This window comes from Pogona vitticeps, chromosome 2, assembly GCF_051106095.1.
Source record: "Pogona vitticeps strain Pit_001003342236 chromosome 2, PviZW2.1, whole genome shotgun sequence".
Classification (NCBI taxonomy): domain Eukaryota; kingdom Metazoa; phylum Chordata; class Lepidosauria; order Squamata; family Agamidae; genus Pogona; species Pogona vitticeps.
The window spans coordinates 196,026,849-196,049,399 of record NC_135784.1 but is presented as its reverse complement, the minus strand read 5'-3'; the positions used below and the strand labels follow the sequence as shown (position 1 = coordinate 196,049,399).

At 39.0% G+C, this 22,551-nt stretch overlaps 1 protein-coding gene across 2 annotated transcripts in view; it reads left to right on the top strand.

Moving 5' to 3' along the window:
* Nucleotides 1-22,551, top strand: part of TNKS (tankyrase) — an 87,360-nt gene that overhangs the window by 49,753 nt on the left and 15,056 nt on the right. For both annotated transcript variants that reach the window (XM_072991857.2, XM_020812994.3), the window contains 12 exons: nucleotides 3,858-3,979; nucleotides 5,097-5,188; nucleotides 5,284-5,362; nucleotides 8,403-8,574; nucleotides 9,390-9,469; nucleotides 11,605-11,750; nucleotides 13,230-13,395; nucleotides 16,783-17,002; nucleotides 17,143-17,252; nucleotides 18,296-18,484; nucleotides 19,043-19,277; nucleotides 20,360-20,442. In XM_072991857.2, coding sequence (XP_072847958.2) covers nucleotides 3,858-3,979; nucleotides 5,097-5,188; nucleotides 5,284-5,362; nucleotides 8,403-8,574; nucleotides 9,390-9,469; nucleotides 11,605-11,750; nucleotides 13,230-13,395; nucleotides 16,783-17,002; nucleotides 17,143-17,252; nucleotides 18,296-18,484; nucleotides 19,043-19,277; nucleotides 20,360-20,442 — 1,694 coding nt within the window. The remainder of the gene's footprint in view (nucleotides 1-3,857; nucleotides 3,980-5,096; nucleotides 5,189-5,283; nucleotides 5,363-8,402; nucleotides 8,575-9,389; nucleotides 9,470-11,604; nucleotides 11,751-13,229; nucleotides 13,396-16,782; nucleotides 17,003-17,142; nucleotides 17,253-18,295; nucleotides 18,485-19,042; nucleotides 19,278-20,359; nucleotides 20,443-22,551) is intronic.

Sequence of the window (22,551 nt, the reverse complement as noted above, 5' to 3'; positions counted from 1 at the left end):
ATATGGCTACCAAAATCATGTTCAATGTGGCAGTTTGAGGTAAAATGTAAGAAATCAAAGGGATCCATCTGTTAAATTGTTAGCAGACTGAAAACTTTGTTGCAACAATCTCAAATCAGATATCTCTTCGCTTCATCTAGATTAGAGATGGCCATACACTGGAAAAATCAGGGGTCAGTGGCTCACTTAGGCATTGGTTATACAGAGACTGGAAATAATCTTTATGAGAAAAACTAACATAATACAATATGTTTGCAGGGTACTGGGACACATGTTTATCTTTGCAAGTGATAAGCATGTACTCCCTCCCCCAGCAAAGAATTGGACCTCCTGTAAAAAAACACACACATTAAATTTGGAATAATTTATTTTAAAATATGTAGCACTGCTGTTGCTATAACCAAAAAAATCACTGCTGCTGGATAACCAATACACAATTTTATGTCTGTGTATGTGTGCGCGTGTGTGAAAAAGAACTCTCACATGGATATTGTTTTGTGCCACGGATTTCACTTTGTCAATGATTTTGGAAGTTCATCTCTTGCCACAGCTGTTTCCTTATGTTTCTCAGACATTGCCAGTGCTTGATGTTCTCAGTTAGCTCCCTACACGGCTGCAAGATTCCACTGCTGATCTGCCAGCTCAGATCTTACCGTTGTGATGTAGAGATTTGTTGTTGTTTTAATGTGCATTGCTGCACTTGCTTACATTGCACCAGAATTGAATATTCTTATGAACCTTGTTGTAATATCTTTGTTGTTGTTGTAGTTGCTGCTACAGTAACCACCCTAGGTATTTACTATTGTATTAATTTAGTAGTATTTTTCGCACCATAAGACACACTTTTCCCCCACAAAACGGGGGTGGAAAGTCTGTGCGTCTTATGGAGCGAAGAAAACAGATTATATTTTCCTGTTTTCTTCTCCTAAAAAATGGTGCGTCATATGGAGTGAAAAATACGGTAATCTTGCTGGTCACTGTGAACTCTAGATAATTTAAAAAACACAGGTCCACAATACAGACCTTTAGGGATACTGCTGTTCGTATTCTTGCAATGCAAAAATTGGCCATTCCTGTTGTCTTTCTTCTGTTCTTCAATGAATTATTCATCCCTAAGCAGTCCTGGCCACTTATGTTACTTGCTTCTAATTTTGTCGAAAAGGCAGTGTTGAGGGCATTTGGCAAAGTATTTGACATTGTGCAAATAAACAGTGTCTTATCATATCAGTCCTATCTACATGTGTGTCGACATTCTCCAATATTATAGCAAGGTGGAACTTTGCAGACATCATGTTCCTTTTATTCAGCAGTAGCTATACTTGATTATCTTTAGGCGTGATTATCTTTAATACAATGTTTCACTAATATGTTAGCCAGCCTTTTATGCTGCAGATCCTTCTCCTAGACCCTTCCATAATAAATAGTGTTACATGGACTACTTTCAGGTCCTCTGAATGTTCTTGTTAGCAGTGATGACAAAATTGTGTGATTTTAAAAAAGAATTCTCGCGTGGATAATTTTCTGTGCCAGTTATTTCAGTTTGTCACTGAATCTGGAATTTCAGCTTTTGCCACAGCTATTTGCATGTTTCTCAGATTCCCTTTGGAGGGCAGAAGGGAATCTGAGAAACATAGCAGGGCAGATGTCAGCTTAGTCACAGATATTTGTGCTGCAACCTCTGCAATGAAAACAGAGGCAAATTATTTATTTTAGATTTCCTCCATCCCTTTATCCCCCTTTATCACCCCTGTAATTTCCTTGTTATCTAGTGGTTTCACTGCCTCCATAACTAGTTCCTGCCTTTTGGAATAGTAAAATATTTTGTTATTGCTGGTCTTAATATGTTCCTCAGAAAGCCCAGCTGCCTTTTGCATCACTTAATGCCTCTCTGTATTTGTTATCCTTGTTGAGTCATCGCCGCCCCCCCCCCCCCCATTTTGGATAGTGTTCTGTTTCCCGTTACTGCTAGTTAGCTAGGGTTTCTGTCCAGGCATGACCATACCATATCCTGGTGGTTTTCTCCATTTTGCTAGCCTTCTTTTATCTCTGTTGTATATATGTTCTCCTTCAAAAACAAACACTGTAGCTCCATCATCTTCAGGCTTTTAACCTTGAATCATTGTTGAATGATGCCCCCTCCAAATGTCCCTGGCCTAAGCATGCTGAATGGTACTTTAGCTCAGAGCCCAATGATAGCAACAGTCATAATCCTGCCCTTGTTATCAACTAGCCTAGAGAGGGTGGCATGGTGGGCGCATCAGGTTTCCACTCAATATTGGTTTCTTAAGCCTGGATTAAAAGCCGTGCTGCTGCCCGTTTTGTGTTGGACACTAGCAATCTGAATACAGTTTGCCTAAAGTTGATCCCATCCCTTTTGTCTGGGACTGTAGGTCCCAAAGTGTTCTTCATCCTGGAACAAATCTAAACTACTCCATCTTACACCCATTGTCTTATCCGTTACCTGAAATTGGAATAGCTAGCATTTCAAGGAAAGCTCCCTTGTCATTCTGGGCTTTCAGTCTCTTACCTAGTAGCCTAAAGTCAACCTCCAGGACTACACAGCTTCACCATGCATTACTGGGACTGACATGTGCCATGACTGCTGACTCCATCCCAGAACTATCTTGACAAACTGTTTACAGACCCAAAAACACAATCGTTTGACTTCCTTGGCCTCTGCACTCAGTATCCAAACTTGCATATGGTTAAGAATTGACTTGTTTGCTTTGGTTTTCTGTTATGCAAAATGAGAATAACAGTGCAAAACTAATTGATCAATATTATTTTATTTAGTTATTTTAAAATGTTTATATATTGTCATAAGTGCTATCCTGTAAAATGCTTATAATGATAATTATATACCTCTCAACATTAAACAGTTAGAGAATATGGGTTGCTGTGGAACAAAAAATATTGTTATTATTATTTGTAACAAATAATGCATATTATTCAGGCTCTGGATCTGGTTCATCCAATTTATAAACAAAGTGTACTTGAATATGTTTGCAGGTTACAGAAACAGTTCCTTCTGCCTGATTTAATTTTTTCCAGGGAAGTGGCATGAATTCCTTGTATTATGAAGTGAATGCTTCAGGCTTCTGTTTTGGTGCATAGATAAAGCTCATGACTTCAGTTCCTATGAGATGCAAATGTGGATGTTTTTTTCAGCATTGCATTGAATGGAGACCCTCTTAAACTACCTTATATTTGAGATTAATTGTTGAATTTGACCCCTCTTCATGTTCTGAACTTGACTTTGAGTCACATTGTAGAAATGCTGGTTTGAAACTTTTGCCCAGTTCAGAGTTTCATTGATCCTTCATTTGAATGCCAACTGTTTATTCTTGAAACAGGAATGTAATTTTTCCCCACAAAACTCACTTGGGAGTATGTGTTAGGACAGTCTATATAGCCCATTGGGGAAATATTTTCTCCTCTTGTTTATTTTTCTGAACTCATATTACCATATTTTTCCATGTATAAAACAACACTTTTTCCTTAAATAATTTGAGAAAAAAATGAGGGTTGTTTTATACATGGAAGGCAGCTCTTTACCGCTGCCTTTTATGAATGTGCTGGGCTTAGCAAAAAGGAAGGGGAGTTGTTGTTCTCTTCTTTTTTTGCTAAGCTCCATGCCTTCTGAAAAGAAAAGGAAAAGCGGCAGTCACTTTGACAGCCGCTTGCCTTGCCTTTTGTCAAGGCATGGGGCTTAGCAAAAAGGAGCCCTTTGATCCCTGCTTTTTCTAATTTGAGGTTAGAAAAGGGGTGGGGGTCGTCTTATACATTGAGTCATCTTATAAATGGAAAAATAGGGTACATGAATCTGACACTTGCAAATATTGTGTGTTGCCCTGCAGATGAATTTAAAGGACATTCCTTACTACAAGCAGCAAGAGAAGCTGACTTAGCCAAAGTAAAGAAGACACTTGCCTTGGAGGTCATTAATTTCAAGCAACCACAGTCCCATGAGACAGCGCTGGTGAGATTATGGAGTCACTCTGCTTGCTTTAGGCAGTAGTTAGACTTAGTGTATATAATTTGTGGCTAAAGTTATCTACAGTTAGACTGCCATCTTCAAGGCAAATATAGCTCAGCCATCGCCAAACATGATGCTAGGCTTGCTGCTGACTTAATGCTGATCTATGGGGTAACCTGTAGCAAATGCTTCTTTCTGTATTTTCCCACTTTGAATTTGGATAAGAGAACTTTTTTCCTAGAAAGAAGTACAGTTGCTAAATACACCATGTTTCTTGTAACTGTTTCATCCACTATCAGTGTTGGCTAGAATAGATGATGTCTGCTTGTTTGTTGGGAAAGGGAGATGATAAAAGACTAGTTCAAACATGGATGTTGCTTCTTCATCTGGCATCAGTTTGAGATAGTTTTGAAGAGTTATGCTGTCTTTCATCAGCCTTTGTCCTTGCATTTGTAGATTACCACTTTTACTATAATAGATTATTATGCATCACTAGAATAAATGCTAACCAGGATTAATTTCATCCAAGGTTTGAAACATTTTACAATGCTGCCTTAAAGAGACAGACCATGGAGCTACCGTTGCCAGGTGTAAATGAGCGCTGTTGCCCACTCTGGCTTACCGGTTTGTTCTAGCCAGGGACTGGACAGATAATAGAAGGATTGGTTGAGCTGCGGATAATAATTTACCTCCTTTGTGAGTTCTTTCACTCCAAATTCTGGTTATCAGAATGGAGAGAAGCATGTGGGCTGAGTGGAGAAAAGAGAGAAATTCCTTTCACCTGAATGCAGAGAACTGTGCCCATAACAAGAGATTTGCTTCCTGATCCACAACAGCAGTTGCTTCTGTTCAAGAGGAAAGCTGTGGTTCAGGTTTAAATATGTTGTGTTCCTTTGTTCCGGTAAAAAGAGCTTGGACATGCTATTCTTGTGCTCCCCCCCATTTGATCATGTTTCCTCTTGAGATTCCTAACAGAGACCTGCATGCAAATAAGCAAATTATTTATTGCATCATCTTAAATCTGTACAGTTAATTGCAGCCTTCTCAGTTTATATTTCAAATATTTTCTTCCATTTTCTGCTTAGGCTTAATTTTTCCTAGCTTGTTGTTTCTTTTACAGCACTGTGCCGTGGCTTCTCTTCACCCCAAACGGAAACAAGTCACCGAGTTGTTGCTTCGGAAAGGTGCCAACGTTAATGAGAAAAACAAAGAGTATGTTCATTCTTGAAAATGAGATTCGTACTTCATTAGAAGGACTCTGTGACAGCTGTTAACCTCTTTCTGCATCTTTTCCATTTTATATTTAGTTTCATGACTCCTTTGCATATTGCTGCGGAACGAGCGCACAACGATGTTATGGAAGTTCTTCATAAACATGGAGCAAAGGTAAATACCTTAATAATGCTCCCAAAAATGGTGTTGTGTCATACCTGTGGCAGGAACATTGTGCTTTCTCTGCCATTTGGTTCTTTTAGTAAAGTGCCTGTTTTTATCACACCTGTGTTGCCACCTCAGCACTGAATCATTCTAAAATGACAGGGCAACATTATGGCTGAAGTCCTGTTGCTTAGCATAGTAAGTTGCACTAGAGTAGGCCCATTTGAATGTGGAATTTATGGAGGATTTTATTCATCAAATCCCCAGTGATTCAGTGGACCTGCTGTAGTGGAACGTAAAATGCTAAGCAACAGGTTTCCGGCCTATGTCCATATTTCAAAGGAATTGTTCCAGCATTTACCACAATATTGTATAACTGCATCAACGCCATAATTTATGTGTATTTTATGCCTAATTTACCCACCTTTCTGACTCGTTTTTCATGTATTTCTTTTAGAAAGCAGAAGTAATACAATTAAAATGCTAAGTAAAATTGCAAAGCCAGGATTGTAACATTCTTGGCTTCATATGATGTTGCTGTTGTTTTTTTGAAATATATTACAATATTTTACAAAGCTTTGTAGTAAAATCCCAATACTGAGGCTCTATCATTAGCTGTCTATATATATTTTAAATGGTCTAAAATTACTGAATACATTTTTATTTATTCTACTAGACACTTGGAATTACAAACTGTTTTTATTCTAGATTATGTTATCTATGGTAAGCTGGTCACCTCCATTGGTGTAAACTTCAGAAAGAACTAGGTTGTAACCTGACTTGTTAAATATTATTTCATTCAATAATTGAGATTAGAATAATGCAAATGCCTCCTCTTTTACTGAATATAGATTATAAAATCAGCCTTTTCCAACTCATATTCCAGATGTTTTGGACTGTAGTTCCCATTTGCCCTGATCAGCACGGTTGGTGGTCAGAGATCATGGGAATTTTAGTTCCATATATCTGTAGGGCATCTTGTTTTGTTATCAGCTCTATCATGTAACTCACTGTTGTAAGTGTTTCACTATGAAATGAAGAATTTGAGGTAGTTTTGTGGTAGGAGAATAAGCCCAGCTTATAACTGTAGCAATTCCTGTGGCTTGCATTGTTCAGTGGAGCATCCAGCTCCTCGGTGTAAGATATCAAAATTTTTTATATAGCAAGTTTTGCAGAGAAAGAGAGCAAACACAGTTCAGCAATGCTCAACATGTTTGCAGTTTGCATCCAAATTATATAAAGACAGTAAAACATATCTTTATTACATCTTGTTAGAGATGGAGCTTACATCAACAGTTCCTTAATTATATGTAAGACAGGTGCATTACAATTTCGGAGTCTGTTATATCACTGCTGTTTTCCAGATCTGTGGGTCTGACTTTTTTCCAACCAGATTTTATAGGATCATAAAATATATTGGTGTATCAAATCATGTCTGTAGCGTGTGCTGTTTTAAAATTGAGAGCCAGCTGTTAATCTTTTTCTGTTTTTTTTTCCTGTGGAGAAGCATTTTGGAAGAACCTTTGCACTCAGTTAAATTGTGAAATCATTGCATAATTATTCATTCAAGCTGTTAATTAAAGCAAGTTTTCTAGATCACCTGATAAGATATCTAGACTTCAGAAGCAGAGACCTTCCTTATCAGCTGCCTGCTTTTGAAAAGAAAGCTGATACTCTAAATATTTAAAATAGCCATAGTTTAGTGCTTCCTCATAATCCCTTCTTCTGTAACCAGTCTGAAAGATTGCACTAAAGTACATGATCAAAATAGCTTCAAAATGGAATCCATTTTGTCTACCCCAGTGGTTCCCAGCCTTGGTTAACCCAGATGTTCTTTGACTACAGTTCCCAGAATCCTTCACTACCAGCTGTGCTGGCTGGGGGTTCTGAGAATTGCAGTCCATGAACACCTGGGTGGTTGGGAACCACTGTCTGCTCCAATGGGGCAGATTCAGTCTGAAAGGTTTTTGGTTTATGTTTTAGTGTATTTCTCAGAGCTCCTTGGTCACAGAATAGAAGTTTACTTAGAAATATGCTGTAAAATCTATTATTTGAAAACAGATCCAGTTGTTTTCAGTAGAACTTGATTTTAGACAGTGAGAACAGTACTGCACCCTGAGATTTGCACATGTTTTAGATACATAGGTGGCCAGAGTCAGGAGTCGTCGTCCCCCCCCATTTTTTTTTTTTTTTTTTGGTGATGAGATGCACTCATCACAATATATATATTCCCAGCATGGAGATGGCAGCATCTTGCACTCATGGAAAGTAGGAGAAAGTAAAAGCTGTTGGGAGTTTGTCAAAGGGCAGGTCTTTTGATGTTGAAGTCTGCCTAGCGGAACCAGGGGGTCTGTAATTTTGCAAAATAAGAAAACTTCTCAGTCTGCAGAGTAGTTCTGAAATGCATCACATGATAGTGCATGAAAAATGCCTTTCTTCCATATAAAGCTATAACTGCCCAGACATGCCTGAAACTTCCTGAGTTCGCTTTCCCACCAATTTCTTTTTCTTTTTTGTAGTTTTTTCTCCGCATCCATCCGAAAGGTCATAAGCTCATAGCTTTTTTTCATTTGTTAAAGTACATTTAGTTTACTCCCCCCCCCGAATGTTTATTTGCTATCCAGTCAGAACCAATTTATAGCAATTCTAATAGGTCTCTCAAGCTAAATGAAATATTTAAGCGGGAATTCGAACCCAGGTTTCCTGAGTCCTAATCTGCCATTCTACCCACTACAACACATTTGATTTATTGTGAACTAAATAATTCCTATAACTGTTTTTTTTCCTTTATAACAATTTTATTACATCACATACTTCATCTGAAATTAGTGTGTTTTCAGGGCAATAAGGAGAAGAAACTAATTGATCCTGCATTATCTTGAAGTGTTCACATTACATCACACTTGGAGGGGTAGTGAAATTAGTGTGCTGTACAATTTCAGTCGGTTCCTTCCACACAGAGTTTCTGAAGCAAAGGAGCTTTTCAGTGGAAAGCAGTGATGAATATTCCTTGTTACTAAATATGTGCTCACGTGTTTTTTCCTATCAGATGAATGCACTAGACACACTTGGACAAACAGCTTTGCACAGGGCGGCTTTGGGAGGACACCTGCAGACTTGTCGGCTCTTGCTCAATTACGGCTCTGACCCCTCCATAATTTCCCTGCAAGGTTTCACGGCAGCACAGATGGGCAATGAAGCAGTGCAGCAAATATTGAATGGTAGGCATTCTGTTGCTAGATAAAAAGAGAGAATGTTTTTTAATTAACTCTTTTTAATTAAATGATCATTTGCCGTTCATTCTAAAGGGACTTCCATAGTAGCAAAAGAAAAGAATAATAAAAAAGAAGCCTAAAATAAATTGCAAACAGTGGGAGAGTATAAAATAAAACTACAACAACTGCAACCCAGAGATAAATAAAAGGACTAAGAAAGACTAGGGAAATAAGTCTTCACCTTGTACCAAAAATTTAAATACAATCAAAGCTAACATCAGGCTATTGTCTGTCCCAGAGGCATTCCCATTGCAAACAGTCTATCGCCATCTTTCACTTATAGTAGAAGGCAGGAGAGCCTGAAGCAGGCCTTTGAAGGAAGATGTCAACATCTATTGGGTTCAAGTGAGGAGAGGGTATCCTTGATGTATTCTGGCTCCAAACTACTTACATATTTATTTATTCAAAATATTTTACCCTGCTTTTCACCTTAAAATGACCTGACAACTTTGAAGGTTAAAACCTAGCTCTTTGAATTGTGTCCAGCAATAGGACAAGAACTAACATGATAGTGGCCAATCTCTCTCTCCCTCTCCCTGACATGTAATAGCTTGTCTAAGATGATCTAGTGTAATATTTGAACAAGTAACATTTCTGATAAATAGGTTATTCACTCACTATGTCACACCTCCAGTAGGGGCATACACATTCATTTCCTGTGGCGGAATATTTACTTTTTAATATATATTTTTTTGCCGTAAGTGTTTACAAGCTGTATCTCTGAATCCATGGTGCTTATAAATTTCTTGTCTCTCATGTAGAGAGCACTCCTGTACACACATCTGATGTGGATTATAGACTGTTGGAAGCCTCTAAAGCAGGAGACTTGGAAACTGTGAAGGTAGGTTGGAACAAACCACTTAGCTTGTGCATTATATCTTCTTGTAATTGTCTCTGTTATCTGCTGAAAGAGATAAAAAAGCATTTCACAATAACCAAAATTAAATGTATGTGCTATGCAGTGAGTCCAGTTTGGGTAAATTTTGTCATATAGCTGTGATGCGCTGGTTAAAACTAAACTGGTTAGAACTAAACCATGACTGGTTAGAACTGAACTGATCTTAACTGTTCTTGAAGTGTGGATAGCTTAGTGAATTAGATATCTGGCTGCAGTTGCCAGAGATTGGGAGTTCACTTCCCCAGGGTCCTAGGAGAAGAACCAGCAGGTCTACTTTTGGGAAAGCTGCATAGTCCCAGGAGGACCCCAGAAGAAGGAAATGGTAACCACTTCTAAGTACCCTATATCTAGAAAACCCTGAAAAGGGTCATAAGTCAGAACTTTGTACAGTATAGTTGTCTTAGCAACCTGGCATGGAATTCCTCACTTTCTGTTTTGCTGTGAGAGTGTTACGTTGTCCCAGGAGAAGATGGAAAAAACTACCCTACCAGTTCTTCTCAAGCTACTTCATGAGCTGGTGACATTAGTTTCCTGGCTTTGACTTCAAACCCTTATGTTTTTGTACAATATTTGAGTCGTGTCGCTATTCACTGTTAACAAGGGTCTAAGCGATCCCAGTGTTCTGGTAGTGAAAATAGTCTATAGGAGCAGAACAGTGTAACCTGTTGTACAGCTGGCATACTGTCTCTTGGAACAAGCCAACAGATAAAAACATTGCCCTTAAGTGTTGAATGAGCATTAAATTTAGGCAAGAGTCCTTTGTTTTTACTCTTTAACCTTGAATATAATTATTGTATTGTCTCAGTTGTGCTTGTGCACATATTGTTATTGAGATCACTGAGCTGCAATTTGCAAATACTTCTCATTTGTAACTCTGAAAATATGAATATTAGAAATTGTGAATCATTGTGAAAAACTGAATGTAGATATTGACATATGGATAAATTCAACATCGGTTCTCACTGCTGCATCATGTCAGTTTGAATTCATGTTAGTTAGAAATCATTGGAATTGGTTATTATTAAAAAAAGATTTATGTGGTGTATTAAACTACTGCTTTTTATTGTGGTATAACCTATGCCTCAGATACAGTTACATTTACTTCTAATTGCTACAGGAATCTTTATTGTATTTGTTAAAAGAGATGAGTACAATTTTTCTCTGGAATTTGTTATGTTGTATTTATGCAAATATGTTGGTACTGATTGTTTTTAGTTACAGATGTTTTAATTCCTGAGAATGTGTGAGTTGTATTCTATTATTCTAGTAAAGTAATACTTTACCTCTCTTTTCAGAAACAATTTTAAGAGGGAATGCCTATAGACAAGCTCAGTCAACTAAATAGTTTAGAAAGTAGGGTTAAAGCTTGGGCCCACATCATTTTGCATCTTTTCACTGCTGGCAAATGTGTCATAGAAATTTAGAATATTTACCTATATACATTATTTGTGGTTCAACCTTTTTTGAATTCTGTATTTTATTCTATTTTCTTTCTTTTCTTTTTTTAAAAGTTCAACTAGTTATGGAACAGATGCTTTGAGAAATACCACAACCACTTGTTCTACATTAGTTACACATAGGGAGTTAAGGCACAGAATACTGACCTAAATCATTATGCAGTACAATCACTTTGTAGTTCAAAATTTAAATAAGCAGTTCAAGAATTTATTTTTGAAAAGCAAGGCATAGAGAAAGGCATCAAGACTAAAAATAATGTTGACTATTGTGCAGCATTATCCTTTCTCATTATGAGTAGGAATTGACTCCAGGAAAACAAGATTGTTCTTCTTTGTGGCCTCTGTGGATGCACACAAATGGGTTTGACTGCACCTGCGCAGGACTCCTCGGAATATGAGCTTAAAAACATGTGACTAGTAGGACATTCCCCTGTGACATGATGCTCCGCTTGCCCGTAATACCTCAGTTCCTTTTTGCTGCTGCTGAGATTGGACTCTTTCACAATGTCTAGAACTGTTTTTAATTGCTCTCATATCTTACAGTTTTTGATTCTGGTCTGGTTTACTGGCTACTGTTTGATACTGATTTGTTATGTATGCGTTTTTCATTTTTGTCCACAGCAACTTTGCAGTCCCCAGAATGTGAATTGCAGAGATTTGGAAGGGCGTCACTCAACTCCATTGCACTTTGCTGCAGGTTATAACCGAGTATCTGTAGTGGAATACTTGCTTCACCACGGAGCTGATGTGCATGCAAAGGATAAGGGGTACTGAAATGTTCAATGTATTGTTTTCTGTGTGGCTGGCATAGCTTCTTTTTTTCCAGTCCTCTTTGTTTCTGTGCTTTCTAATACTTTATTTATCAGTTCTGTCACTATAATCCAGATAACTTCTTCATGTGCTTTTTAAAAAGCCACTGAGACAGATTGCAGATTAAATCAGGTGCTACCCACTGTTGCCAGATAGTGGCCTGACATTTTTGGACCAAGATTTCTGCCTGTGCATCTCATGGGGAAAATACTTGGCTGTCACCAGTGTAGTTTCTGTTAAGACCTGAATTCTCAAATTTCTCCATACCTGTGAAAGAGCAAAAGGAATTAAATATGTTCCTGCCATATGCCTCAACACAGATTCATGGTTAAAGTCAAGGATTATGGATGCTTCAGCAGTCTGAAGCGCTGCTATTGCCCTTCCCTGCAAATTGTGCAAGCAGCTCAGTATCATAAAGGAACTGTAGTGAAAGCCACTGCAAAGAATATAGGATTGCATTCAACCTTTCAGGCAGAGATGGTCCGCTACATCCCATGACCAGTCACTATCAGTATCCATCTGAAATGTGCAGAAGAAAGTTGTCAGGGGTTGCACTTCAGCCCTCATGCTGTCAGCTTTCTTTAAAAGAACAGGTGAGGGGCAGGTCAGTTAATCAGAATGAAGGTTAAGATTACTTCTGTTGTATAGCCACTGCTTTTGAAAAGACCAGGACTGTTCAATCGTGCAAAGAAACATTGCCTGATTCTTCCACATGTTGACTGAGCAGCTCCTCCTTGGCTTTAATTAGCCAGGAGGACCAGGGATCCAGTGCTTTTAGGTTTACACTTTTGTCTCAGAGCATTACAGGGAGGGAAATCCGAGCACAATTCAGTGAGAGGGTACTCAGGATACTTTTGGCTTGAATTTCATCCTTGATCTTAGTACATAACACAACTTTCCCCTGCATGAAGCCCTTCAGACATTTGAGACTACTTTTCTTGTTAGCTCCAGCACTCACTGCTTGGCGTCTGGAAATAAATGGGACTGTGGTTTTGATTTTCCCATTTTCTGTACACAGGAGCATTATAATCCCCTTCTGCAGGGAAAGCTAATCATGTCACATTGCCCTTTAAATACCCCTGAATGGCTTGGATTTGGACTTAATAATTCATTTACTCACCTATGCAGCTCCTCTAACCAACAGTTGGACAACATTCTAAGCAGAAAAAGAAAACCAACTTTAAGTATCATCACTACCATTCCCATTTCTATAAACTACTTCTGACAAATGGATACTGTTTCTACTTTGATCTTCTTTAGAGCACTCATAAGAATATGGTACTTTGATATATGTAGGTTTTGATGCATTGAGTCCTACCAGTTGTTAGACAGTTAATATTCATATTTGCAAAGGAAAAATGCTGATTATTTTGAGGGATAACTGCGATTTTTAGATCCTGACAGGTGTATTATTAACATATTTTCTATTTAATTAGTGGCTTAGTACCCCTGCATAACGCCTGCTCATATGGACACTATGAAGTGGCAGAGTTACTCGTGAGACATGGAGCTTCAGTCAATGTTGCAGATCTGTGGAAGTTTACTCCATTGCATGAAGCAGCAGCAAAGGGAAAATATGAAATCTGCAAGCTCCTTCTAAAAGTATGTAGCATGCAACTTTTTTGTAGAGTTTGTTAAACCATATTTGCTTAGTTGGATCTGTGGTAGTGTGTGACAATCTTTTGGAATCCTTTTGAGTAAGGTTAATGTTGTAGTTAAAAACAAATCATAATAAAATATATTTGTTTATAGAGATAGCACTGCACTTATTTTAAGATTGAAAGTATTAAGGCATTTCTGGTGTTTTTTGGTTTTGTTCTGGGCTTAAACTTATCTGCTTTGCACATTTGACAAACAAAAAAAAAACATTGTGTCAGAATTTCTTCCCAGAGACTAGAGAACATTGAAAAAATTCTTTTGGCATCTTACTTATTTTGTTCTGTCCCATTTGTATTCAAATGAGCATGTGCAGATTTTGAGCATTGTTTTTCGTGATCTCTGTTCTACACAAAATGGTCTAAAACAATGAAGTTACCAATCTCTGAGACATGACTGAGGATACAAAAACCTGAGAGGAGCTACCTGAATCCTGTCCATTTTGTTCTGTTCTGAAACCTTTAATGGCATTTAATGTCCATTTTGTTTACAGGGAAAAGGAGCTGTACTTAGCACATTTTCTGCACCAAATAGTATGTTGTTCACAGGAATGTAAGATGCCCAGAACATTGCTTAATCTAGCCCAGCATTTGCATTCAAACAGTAGCCACCCAGATGTTTCTGGCAACCCAATGAAAAGGGCACAGACTCAGTCCTTCCCTGTTCTGTTCTCCAGCATGGACAGAAGTATTGTCACACACCCCCCCACCTTGACATTCATTTGGTTTTCCTGGATTGGAAACCATGTGTACCAGACCTAGGTATTGCTCCAGCTCCTTTAGCATCTGTAAGAGCAGAATCAGAAGCTCTTTACAAGCCTCAGCTGTTTGGGAGCGATCTTTGCTGAAAGAATTGGCTTATTGGGATAGAGATTTTCCCCTTCACCAAATTACAGAGAGAATTCCTTATGATATGAAACTTTGGCAGCATCCAGCTGGATTTCTTACAGCTATGAAGGAAAGGCTGGTTTGTTTCTCTGAAAATGACAGCACCTGTAATCCGAATTATAGCTTCCATGGAGTAATCTCTTCTGCTGGCTTCTCACCAGTTGTCATGGTAGCAGAATTCCTTCTTTGATGAGCAACTGTAGCCACAAGTTAATGTGCTTTTCTGAAAAAGAAATTCCTCAGGAGGAAAACATGGTAATTATATATGGGGTTTTTTGAGGCATATTTAATAATCATTTTAAAGAAGCAACAATCAAAATTAATTAGAAGAACCTTCCTTCTGTTTCCATTTCTTTGTTTTTTTAGAATTAAATATGGAACAAAAGATTTGATTTGAAATATTCATCTTAATCTAACAAGGGGGAAATGCCAGCATGCAGTTGATGCCAGTGTCTGAGCATATAACACAATGCTAATTCCATCAACACTGAATTGAATGTTATATTTGATGTGAAGGTTGATGCATGTCATTATATCAGGCCACTTAACCCATGTGGTAAGGCTGAATGTAGACCTGGAGCACGGCCAGTTCACTGTGAAGCTGTTGAGCTGTTTAATCATGCTAGAAGATGGGAAATAATTGAGTGAATTAAAGAGTAGAAAGCAGAGTTGGTTCTTCGCAAGAAAGACATTTTAGTCAACAGGGATCTATTTGTTCAAAATACTAGATATAAAGGAGATTTTCTTAGCTTATGTGTATTAAAAGATAAGGAAGCAAAGGCTCAGGCCTTCCAACAAACAATATTTTGATGATCAAGATAGTATGTTTGTTTGAAAGAAGAAATATTTAGGAAGGAAGATCAATAGTAGTAAACTTGAAACTTAATACATTCTTGTGAAAGAGAGTGATTTTCTCAGTAATGAATTGTTAGTTGGAGATTTCCCAGGCTCTTGAGTTTCAGTGTACAGTGGGGTCTTGACTTGAGAACTTAATCCGTATTGGAAGGCAGTTCTCAAGTCAAAAAGTCTGTAAGTCAAGTCTCCATTGACCTACAATGCATTGAAAACCGATTAATCCCGTAACAGGCTGTTTCTGTTCCATTTTGGTTTTTTTCTGGTCTGTAAGTCAATTCTCAGGCTGCAAGTCAAACCTAAATTTTGCAGCCAGAGAAGTCTGTAACTCAAAAAGTCTGTAAGTCAAGCCGTCTGTAAGTCAAGGGTTCACTGTACAGTGGTGCCTTGCTAGACGATGATAATCCGTTCCACTGAAATCGCTGTTTAGCGAAATCATTGTCTAGCGAAAAGCATTTCCCCACTGGAATGCATTGAAATCTGTTTAATGCATTCCAATGGGGAAGAATTGTCGTCGTCTAGCAAAGATTGGCCATAGGAAAGCCGCTTTGCAAACCGCTGATCAGCTGTTTAAATAGCTATCTTGCGAAGCTTAGGTCCCGAAAACACCTGTTTGCGAGTGCGGAGGGAGCTGTCAAAATGTCTTCTAGCGAAAATCGGTATGCGAAGCAGGGACCAAACATTGTCCAGCGAAATTCCCCCATAGGAATCACTGTTTTGCAAATCACTATAGCAATCGCAAAAAGCCAATGTCTAGTGAAAAAACTGTCATGCGGGGTATCTGTCTAGCGAGGCATCACTGTAGGCATAGCAAGACATTATGTTGCAACACCATGTGATAATATTGCGTTTAAGAAGTGAGTGCTTAAAAAGAAAATATTGGATATAAAGAAATACCAGAGTATCTTTTTATCCTAAATGTATGGGGCAGGTTTTAATAAGTTCATCCACATGTCTTCAGTGTTGTATGCGTACAATACAATTCATTTTATTTCTGTTACAGGCCATATATTCTTCCCTTTGGAGTTTGTCCAGGTTGTAATGGACAACTGTGCTTAATAGCTTTTTGCTGTGAGCCTGGTAATCTGTGAAGCAGGCTGAGTGAAGTGGGCCTGTTTTGTTTTTCAGAGTTGCTACTTGTTTTGTTCTCAGTCCTTAGGCAGAGTCCTTAGTGCACCTGTCATGGAATAATGGAGTTGGAAGGGGTGTTTAAGGCCATTGAGTCCAACCTCTTGCTCAGTTCAGGAATCCAAGTCAAAGTGTGTCTGACAGATGGTTATCTAATTTTTTTCCCCTGAGTTCTGTGCCCTAGATGTATTATAGCTCATGCTTTCAAACATGGGTGTGATTTTCAGTAACATCCCTACCTTGGAGTGGGAAGGCCATGGAATCTGTTTCAGTCCAAGTACTGTTGTATAACTGGATTCTGTTACTGCTTCACTTGCCCTCCCTGTCTAAATCTAGATTTTAAGCTTTGGTTCATTGTCTGGAGAACACAACACACAGTGGTATTCTATGAATATTAAAGTATAAATAATTGGGGATGTCTGCATTTCATTACTCTTAGTAAACTGTGGAAATTGTTGCTTTGTAGCATGGAGCGGATCCAACAAAAAAGAATCGAGATGGCAACACACCTCTAGACTTGGTGAAAGAGGGAGACACAGATATACAGGACCTTCTGCGAGGTGATGCTGCCCTTCTGGATGCTGCCAAAAAGGGCTGCCTGGCGCGAGTTCAGAAGTTATGTTCTCCAGAAAACATCAATTGCCGAGATACTCAGGGACGAAACTCCACTCCACTCCATCTTGCTGGTGAGTGAGCTGTCACACAGTAACATGATGAGGCATTTATATAACCATAAAATAAAAGTATGAGGAAATGGGAGATTTTGAAAAATACTATGATTTTTCTGAATCATTAAGTTTTCCGTTGCTGCGTTTTCTTCATACAGCCGGGTACAATAATTTGGAAGTAGCTGAATATCTTCTAGAGCATGGTGCTGATGTCAATGCTCAGGACAAAGGAGGATTAATCCCACTACATAATGCAGCATCCTATGGGGTAAGCATCGTATCCTGACTTTCTGTAGATTCGTTAGTGCAACTTAGTATGAAATAATAGGAAGGAAGGAAGGAAGGAAGGAAGGAAGGAAGGAAGGAAGGAAGGAAGGAAGGGAAAAGGGAAAAGGGAAAAGGGAAAAGGGAAAAGGGAAAAGGGAAAAGGGAAAAGGGAAAAGGGAAAAGGGAAAAGGGAAAAGGGAAAAGGGAAAAGGGAAAAGGGAAAAGGGAAGGACATCCACAAAACAAGTTAAAAACAGCAAAAAAAACAAAAACAAGACAAAACATTAGCAGCCTAAAATCTGTAGAGATTTGCCAAGGTACAAGTATGGTGTATTGGCCATTGTTAATTACTACAGTGATTAGAAGTTACAATTGGTCAAATGGAAAACAGAATACTTTTTGCCAAGTGTATCCAACAGAAATAGTGTAAATAAACTGTCCGTCAATTTTTACCTATTCACTGAAGGCAGATAACCATTTGGTAAACAGGTGATAAAGAATTTAATACACAGCAATGCCTAATCAGAAATTAAGAGAGCAGTGGGATTCTTCTCATTACTTGGTAGATGAAATAGATGTTTAGTTTTCAGTGGGCGCATGCTAAGCATTTCACAGATTACCATTTATAGGACAGCCACCTATGTTCCCCCATCGATTCTGAGAGGTTCCTACCTTTTTCCATATCGTTTCCTAATTATAGTCACCTTTTTCATTTTCTACAGTTGTGTGCATTCACACACTTTAGGGGAGCTCTAGATAACAGAACTGCTGGATTATCACAGCTTGAAGTAACAATGCATACTGGGTAGTCCATAAAGGCTGACTTGGTCTTGTCCATTGCATGTCTGTGTGCACACCTGTGTAAAATATGGATACATATTCTCAGTCCGTTAATCCATTTCCAGCATCGAAGACATCCTATGCTGGAGTTCTAAATGCACAATGAACCATTCAAAAGTTTGAATTCTTGGTCCTTTTTCATTAAAAATGTTGCTACTCTACTCTTCCCCCCCCCCACCTTCTCCCCACCCACCCCCACCCCAGCACGTAGATATAGCAGCTTTGCTGATCAAATACAATACCTGTGTCAATGCAACGGATAAATGGGCATTTACACCATTGCATGAAGCAGCACAAAAAGGAAGGACGCAGCTGTGTGCTCTACTTTTGGCTCACGGAGCAGATCCAACAATGAAGAACCAAGAAGGCCAAACACCTTTGGATCTGGCTACAGTAAGTTCCTTTTGAAAAGGATGGATAGACTTCAGTCCACTAACTTACTGACTAGTGTGATTTGCCATTTATTGTCTCATCCTTTCTCTAAGGGCTTCACCGTCTGGCAGATGTAGGATTAGCACAATTTAATCTTCTTAGGGCTGGTTAGGCTGAGTGTGTGTGAATCATTTAGTACTGAACTGTGTACCTAAAGCCTAAACGGGTTTGAGTCTGGATTTCTCCTGTTTAAATTCTGCAGTAGATTAATTGCACCATGTTGGCAGCCAGACCAGAATTCTCTTTTTTTGGCAGGCTGGTCTAAAACTATATTACTAGTTGTTCAAAATACAAATGTATTTCAGGCCTCTTGGGGTAAGTTCCAATAAATGCAACCATATTCAGTTTCAAAGGCTGGTGACCCCAGGTTTTTGCAAGTGTGTGCCTTTTAAAAGAATAGGAGTGTTCCTAAAATTAGACTCCAGATTATCTATTTAAGAGGTACCTTCAAGAAACAATTGATTACTAATTTTGATATATATATATTTAACATTATCTTCTCAACATTCTTGCCTTCAGGCTGATGATATCCGGGCTCTGCTAATTGATGCGATGCCTCCAGAGGCCTTGCCAACCTGCTTTAAACCTCAAGCTACTGTAGTGAGTGCCTCTATCATTTCGCCAGCATCAACTCCATCCTGTCTGTCTGCTGCCAGCAGTATAGACAACCTTGCTGGACCTTTAGCAGAAATTGCTGTGGGAGGTGCGTCAAATGCTGGAGATGGAGCAGCAGGAGCAGAGAGGAAAGAAGAAGGTAAGCATGCTAATAGTTTGAAGATCCTAAGTCTGTAACCCTAGAAACATTTATGAAGGAGGAAGTCCCAATGCAACAGTTGCCATCTTGTGCCCTTCCCCTGAAATGTGCAGCTCCCATGATCTCCAGCCAGCACAGCCAAAGACAAAAGATCATGGGATTTGCAGGCCACCAATATTGGGAGGGCCACATATTGCCCACTCTTGCTCTGGCGTATAGCAAGACTAACCTCTGAGGAAACATGTATGTGATTACACTGTGATAGCTGTCACATTGTACAGGTGTGTCTGACCATGTTCTTTAAGGCAGTGGTCCCCCACCGTTTTAGCCCCGCGGACCGGTTGGGGAAGGCGGGGCACCCCCCCTGCACTCGTGCGCATGCGCGAAGGAGCGGGGGCACTCATGCAGCCGCACACATGCTTGTGCACATGCAGAAAGGGTGGCAGAGCACTCAGGGGGCACTCGTCTGCATGCACGAAGGAGTTGGGGAGTGCTCATGTGGACGCAGGTGCAAATGGGCTGCGTGGAGGAGAGTGTGTGCGGTGGTGGGAGAGAGGTCTTTCTGTGGCCTTAGCCAGACCAGGCCGCGGACTGGGTGTTGGAGACCTCTCCTTTAAGCCATTGTCAAAGTATAAAGTTCATATTACCTGAAAAAGCCTTTGCAGTAATCTCTCCTGATATTACCTTCACACGTAGTTGTTTGAGGAGTTTAAAGGCATGTAAAGTACATCCATCAGAGTTCCTGAGCATTTGTCCTGAATCACTGGAAGCCTTTATGCAAAGGGACACACCCACACCCTGTATATCTTTCTCTGCATCTCCTTCTAGCACTGTGGCCCACTTTGACTTAGAAATTCCCGTTGATTTCATTGGGTGTGCTTTAGTTGTGGCTAATGGATGGATGTCTAGTGCAGTTTTAAAATGAAATCTCATGAAGCAGGGTTATTTTTGCTTGTGGGGTAAAGTAGATAACAGAAGGTGCTATAGTTAGTTATGGATTGAAATTAAAAGGTTGATAGATTGTTTCCTGTGTCCTAGATGCCTTTCTTGAAGGTTATTGTGATCTGTGTTTCTTATTGTAGTTGTTGGGCTTGACATGAATATCAGCCAGTTCCTGAAAAGCCTTGGTCTCGAGCATCTTCGGGATATCTTTGAAACAGAACAGGTAAGACTGGAACATTTGTATTGCAAAAGAATAGATTTCATTCCACAGTAACATTGCACATTTTATATGTATTTCGGTCTTAATACTGGGATGTACTGTATTGGTGGAATTTGAACAGGGATAGCTGCTGATTAAGGCTGCTTTCAGAGATTTGAAGGTGCACACAAACTTGTCGGTTTTAATCAGCAGGAATTTGCTGTTAATTGTGATTTGCCACTGATCATGACATCATTACTGTTGCACATGTGGAGCTGCGCAATAGGATTTCAGCAATGCCTGCTTTTCAAGAAATAAGGTGAAGATAGCTTTAAAAGAAGATGCTTGACTCCCAGTGATTGGATTTGAGTCCCAATGTTGTTTGACAGACTTCTGCTTTGCTACTGGAAGAAGGGATGAAATAGTAATTTTTGCCAGTTCCTCTTGTTTTGTTTGTTTGTTTGTTTGTTTTAAGCCCCTTACAGTTGTTCTGGGTGATTGTGGTACCCCCTGTTCATGTTGGGAGAACATTCTTGTTCCATTAAGATACTAATATTAGGAATATTAGATCATTGCAATCTTTAAGTGATGTTTCATTAAACCCTTAGAGTATAACCTGAAAATAAGCCCTAGTAGGATTTTTCAGGATGTGCGTAATATAAGCCCTACCCCAAAAATAAGCCCCAGTTAAGTGAAAGCCCGCCCTCCACCATTGTGCAGCAACCAGAAAATGACATGACTTTATTTGAATAAACGTAGATGGTTGTACATGAAAAAAATAAAACATCCCCTGAAAATAAGCCCTACTGGTTTTTTGGAGCAAAAATTAATATAAGACCCTGCCTTATTTTCAGGGAAACATGGTAGTAGTAAGTGATATGGAAGACTTAGTAATGACCAAGGAAGGACCTTTTATTTGATGTCTCTTCCTCAGATCCAAATGGATTATTTTGGGAGGGGGGGCCTTGTGGCTATCTTGGAGTTTTCTAGGGATAGAGCCTGCAGAAGTGCTTCACCAGGCCCTCCTTTTAGTTGCACTCTGGGTTTGTGCAACTTGCCGAAGGCTACACAGATAGTAGAATACTAGTACACATGACTCCATCACTCACATGTGCTGCAGGTGATTTCAGCTGATCGCTCTCCAGGAAAGCTCAGTGGGCATTTAGAATCCTAGTCCCTAGTGTTCTAGTGTTCAATACCAACATTATGCTGGCATGAATAGTACAACATTTGTTTTGCTGAATTCAAATGGGTTGGTTTTTTTTTTAAGAGCTGACAGTTAGGATTTGGAAAGGTTCACACTTCCTTGCTCAAACAATTTCTAGAAAACTAACACATGTATCATGGCATAAGCCTCTGTGGCTTCCACACTGTTTAATGGAGCTTCTTGAGCATTGACAATTTATGCCTTTAACCTTGTTTCTCATTATTTACGTGCACATTTTTGTTCATCATGTTTCCTTACATTTTCAGATGCAGTGAAATATTAAGAGAACTTAGCAATCTTTAAACCAACATTTCAGAACTGAATTATTATCAGTGCTGATTCTGTCATTCATCTATAATCTCCAACACTAAAACATTCTTTTTTAAAATACGGTTTCTTGAAATACATAAAATTTCAAGCAGTGAAGTAATGGCATGTGCAGGATTCCTGTCCCCTGCCCCCAAGAATAGCTTTTATGGATAAGTGATTAGAAACTGAGAAGTCAGATACTGATTTGAGGCTGGGAAGTTGTCCCAGTGAAAGTGTGGTTCTTGTAATAGTAGTATGTGAGCAGTCATTGATGGAGCATTTAAGGGCAACAAATCCTGCCCAGAGGTTGTAAGGGTCTATATTTTAATAATGGGGAGACGCAGTAAAAGGGAAAGAAGGGAGATCGGCAGAATAGCAGAGGTGAATGAAACAGCACACTTAAGTCTTTCTTTATTTGTATCAGAGCATTGCACAATTTAAAATTATGGATGTATATGAAATATGGGTTAAATGAAAAACAAATTAAAATGTAAAGATTATTAGACTATTTTATACTGGAAGTGGACTACTTCAGTAGTGTTAAGTCATTTATATAATCTTGCTTACGCTGTTTATGAAAGGCTCAAATGACGTAATATAACATATATTTTGTTTTG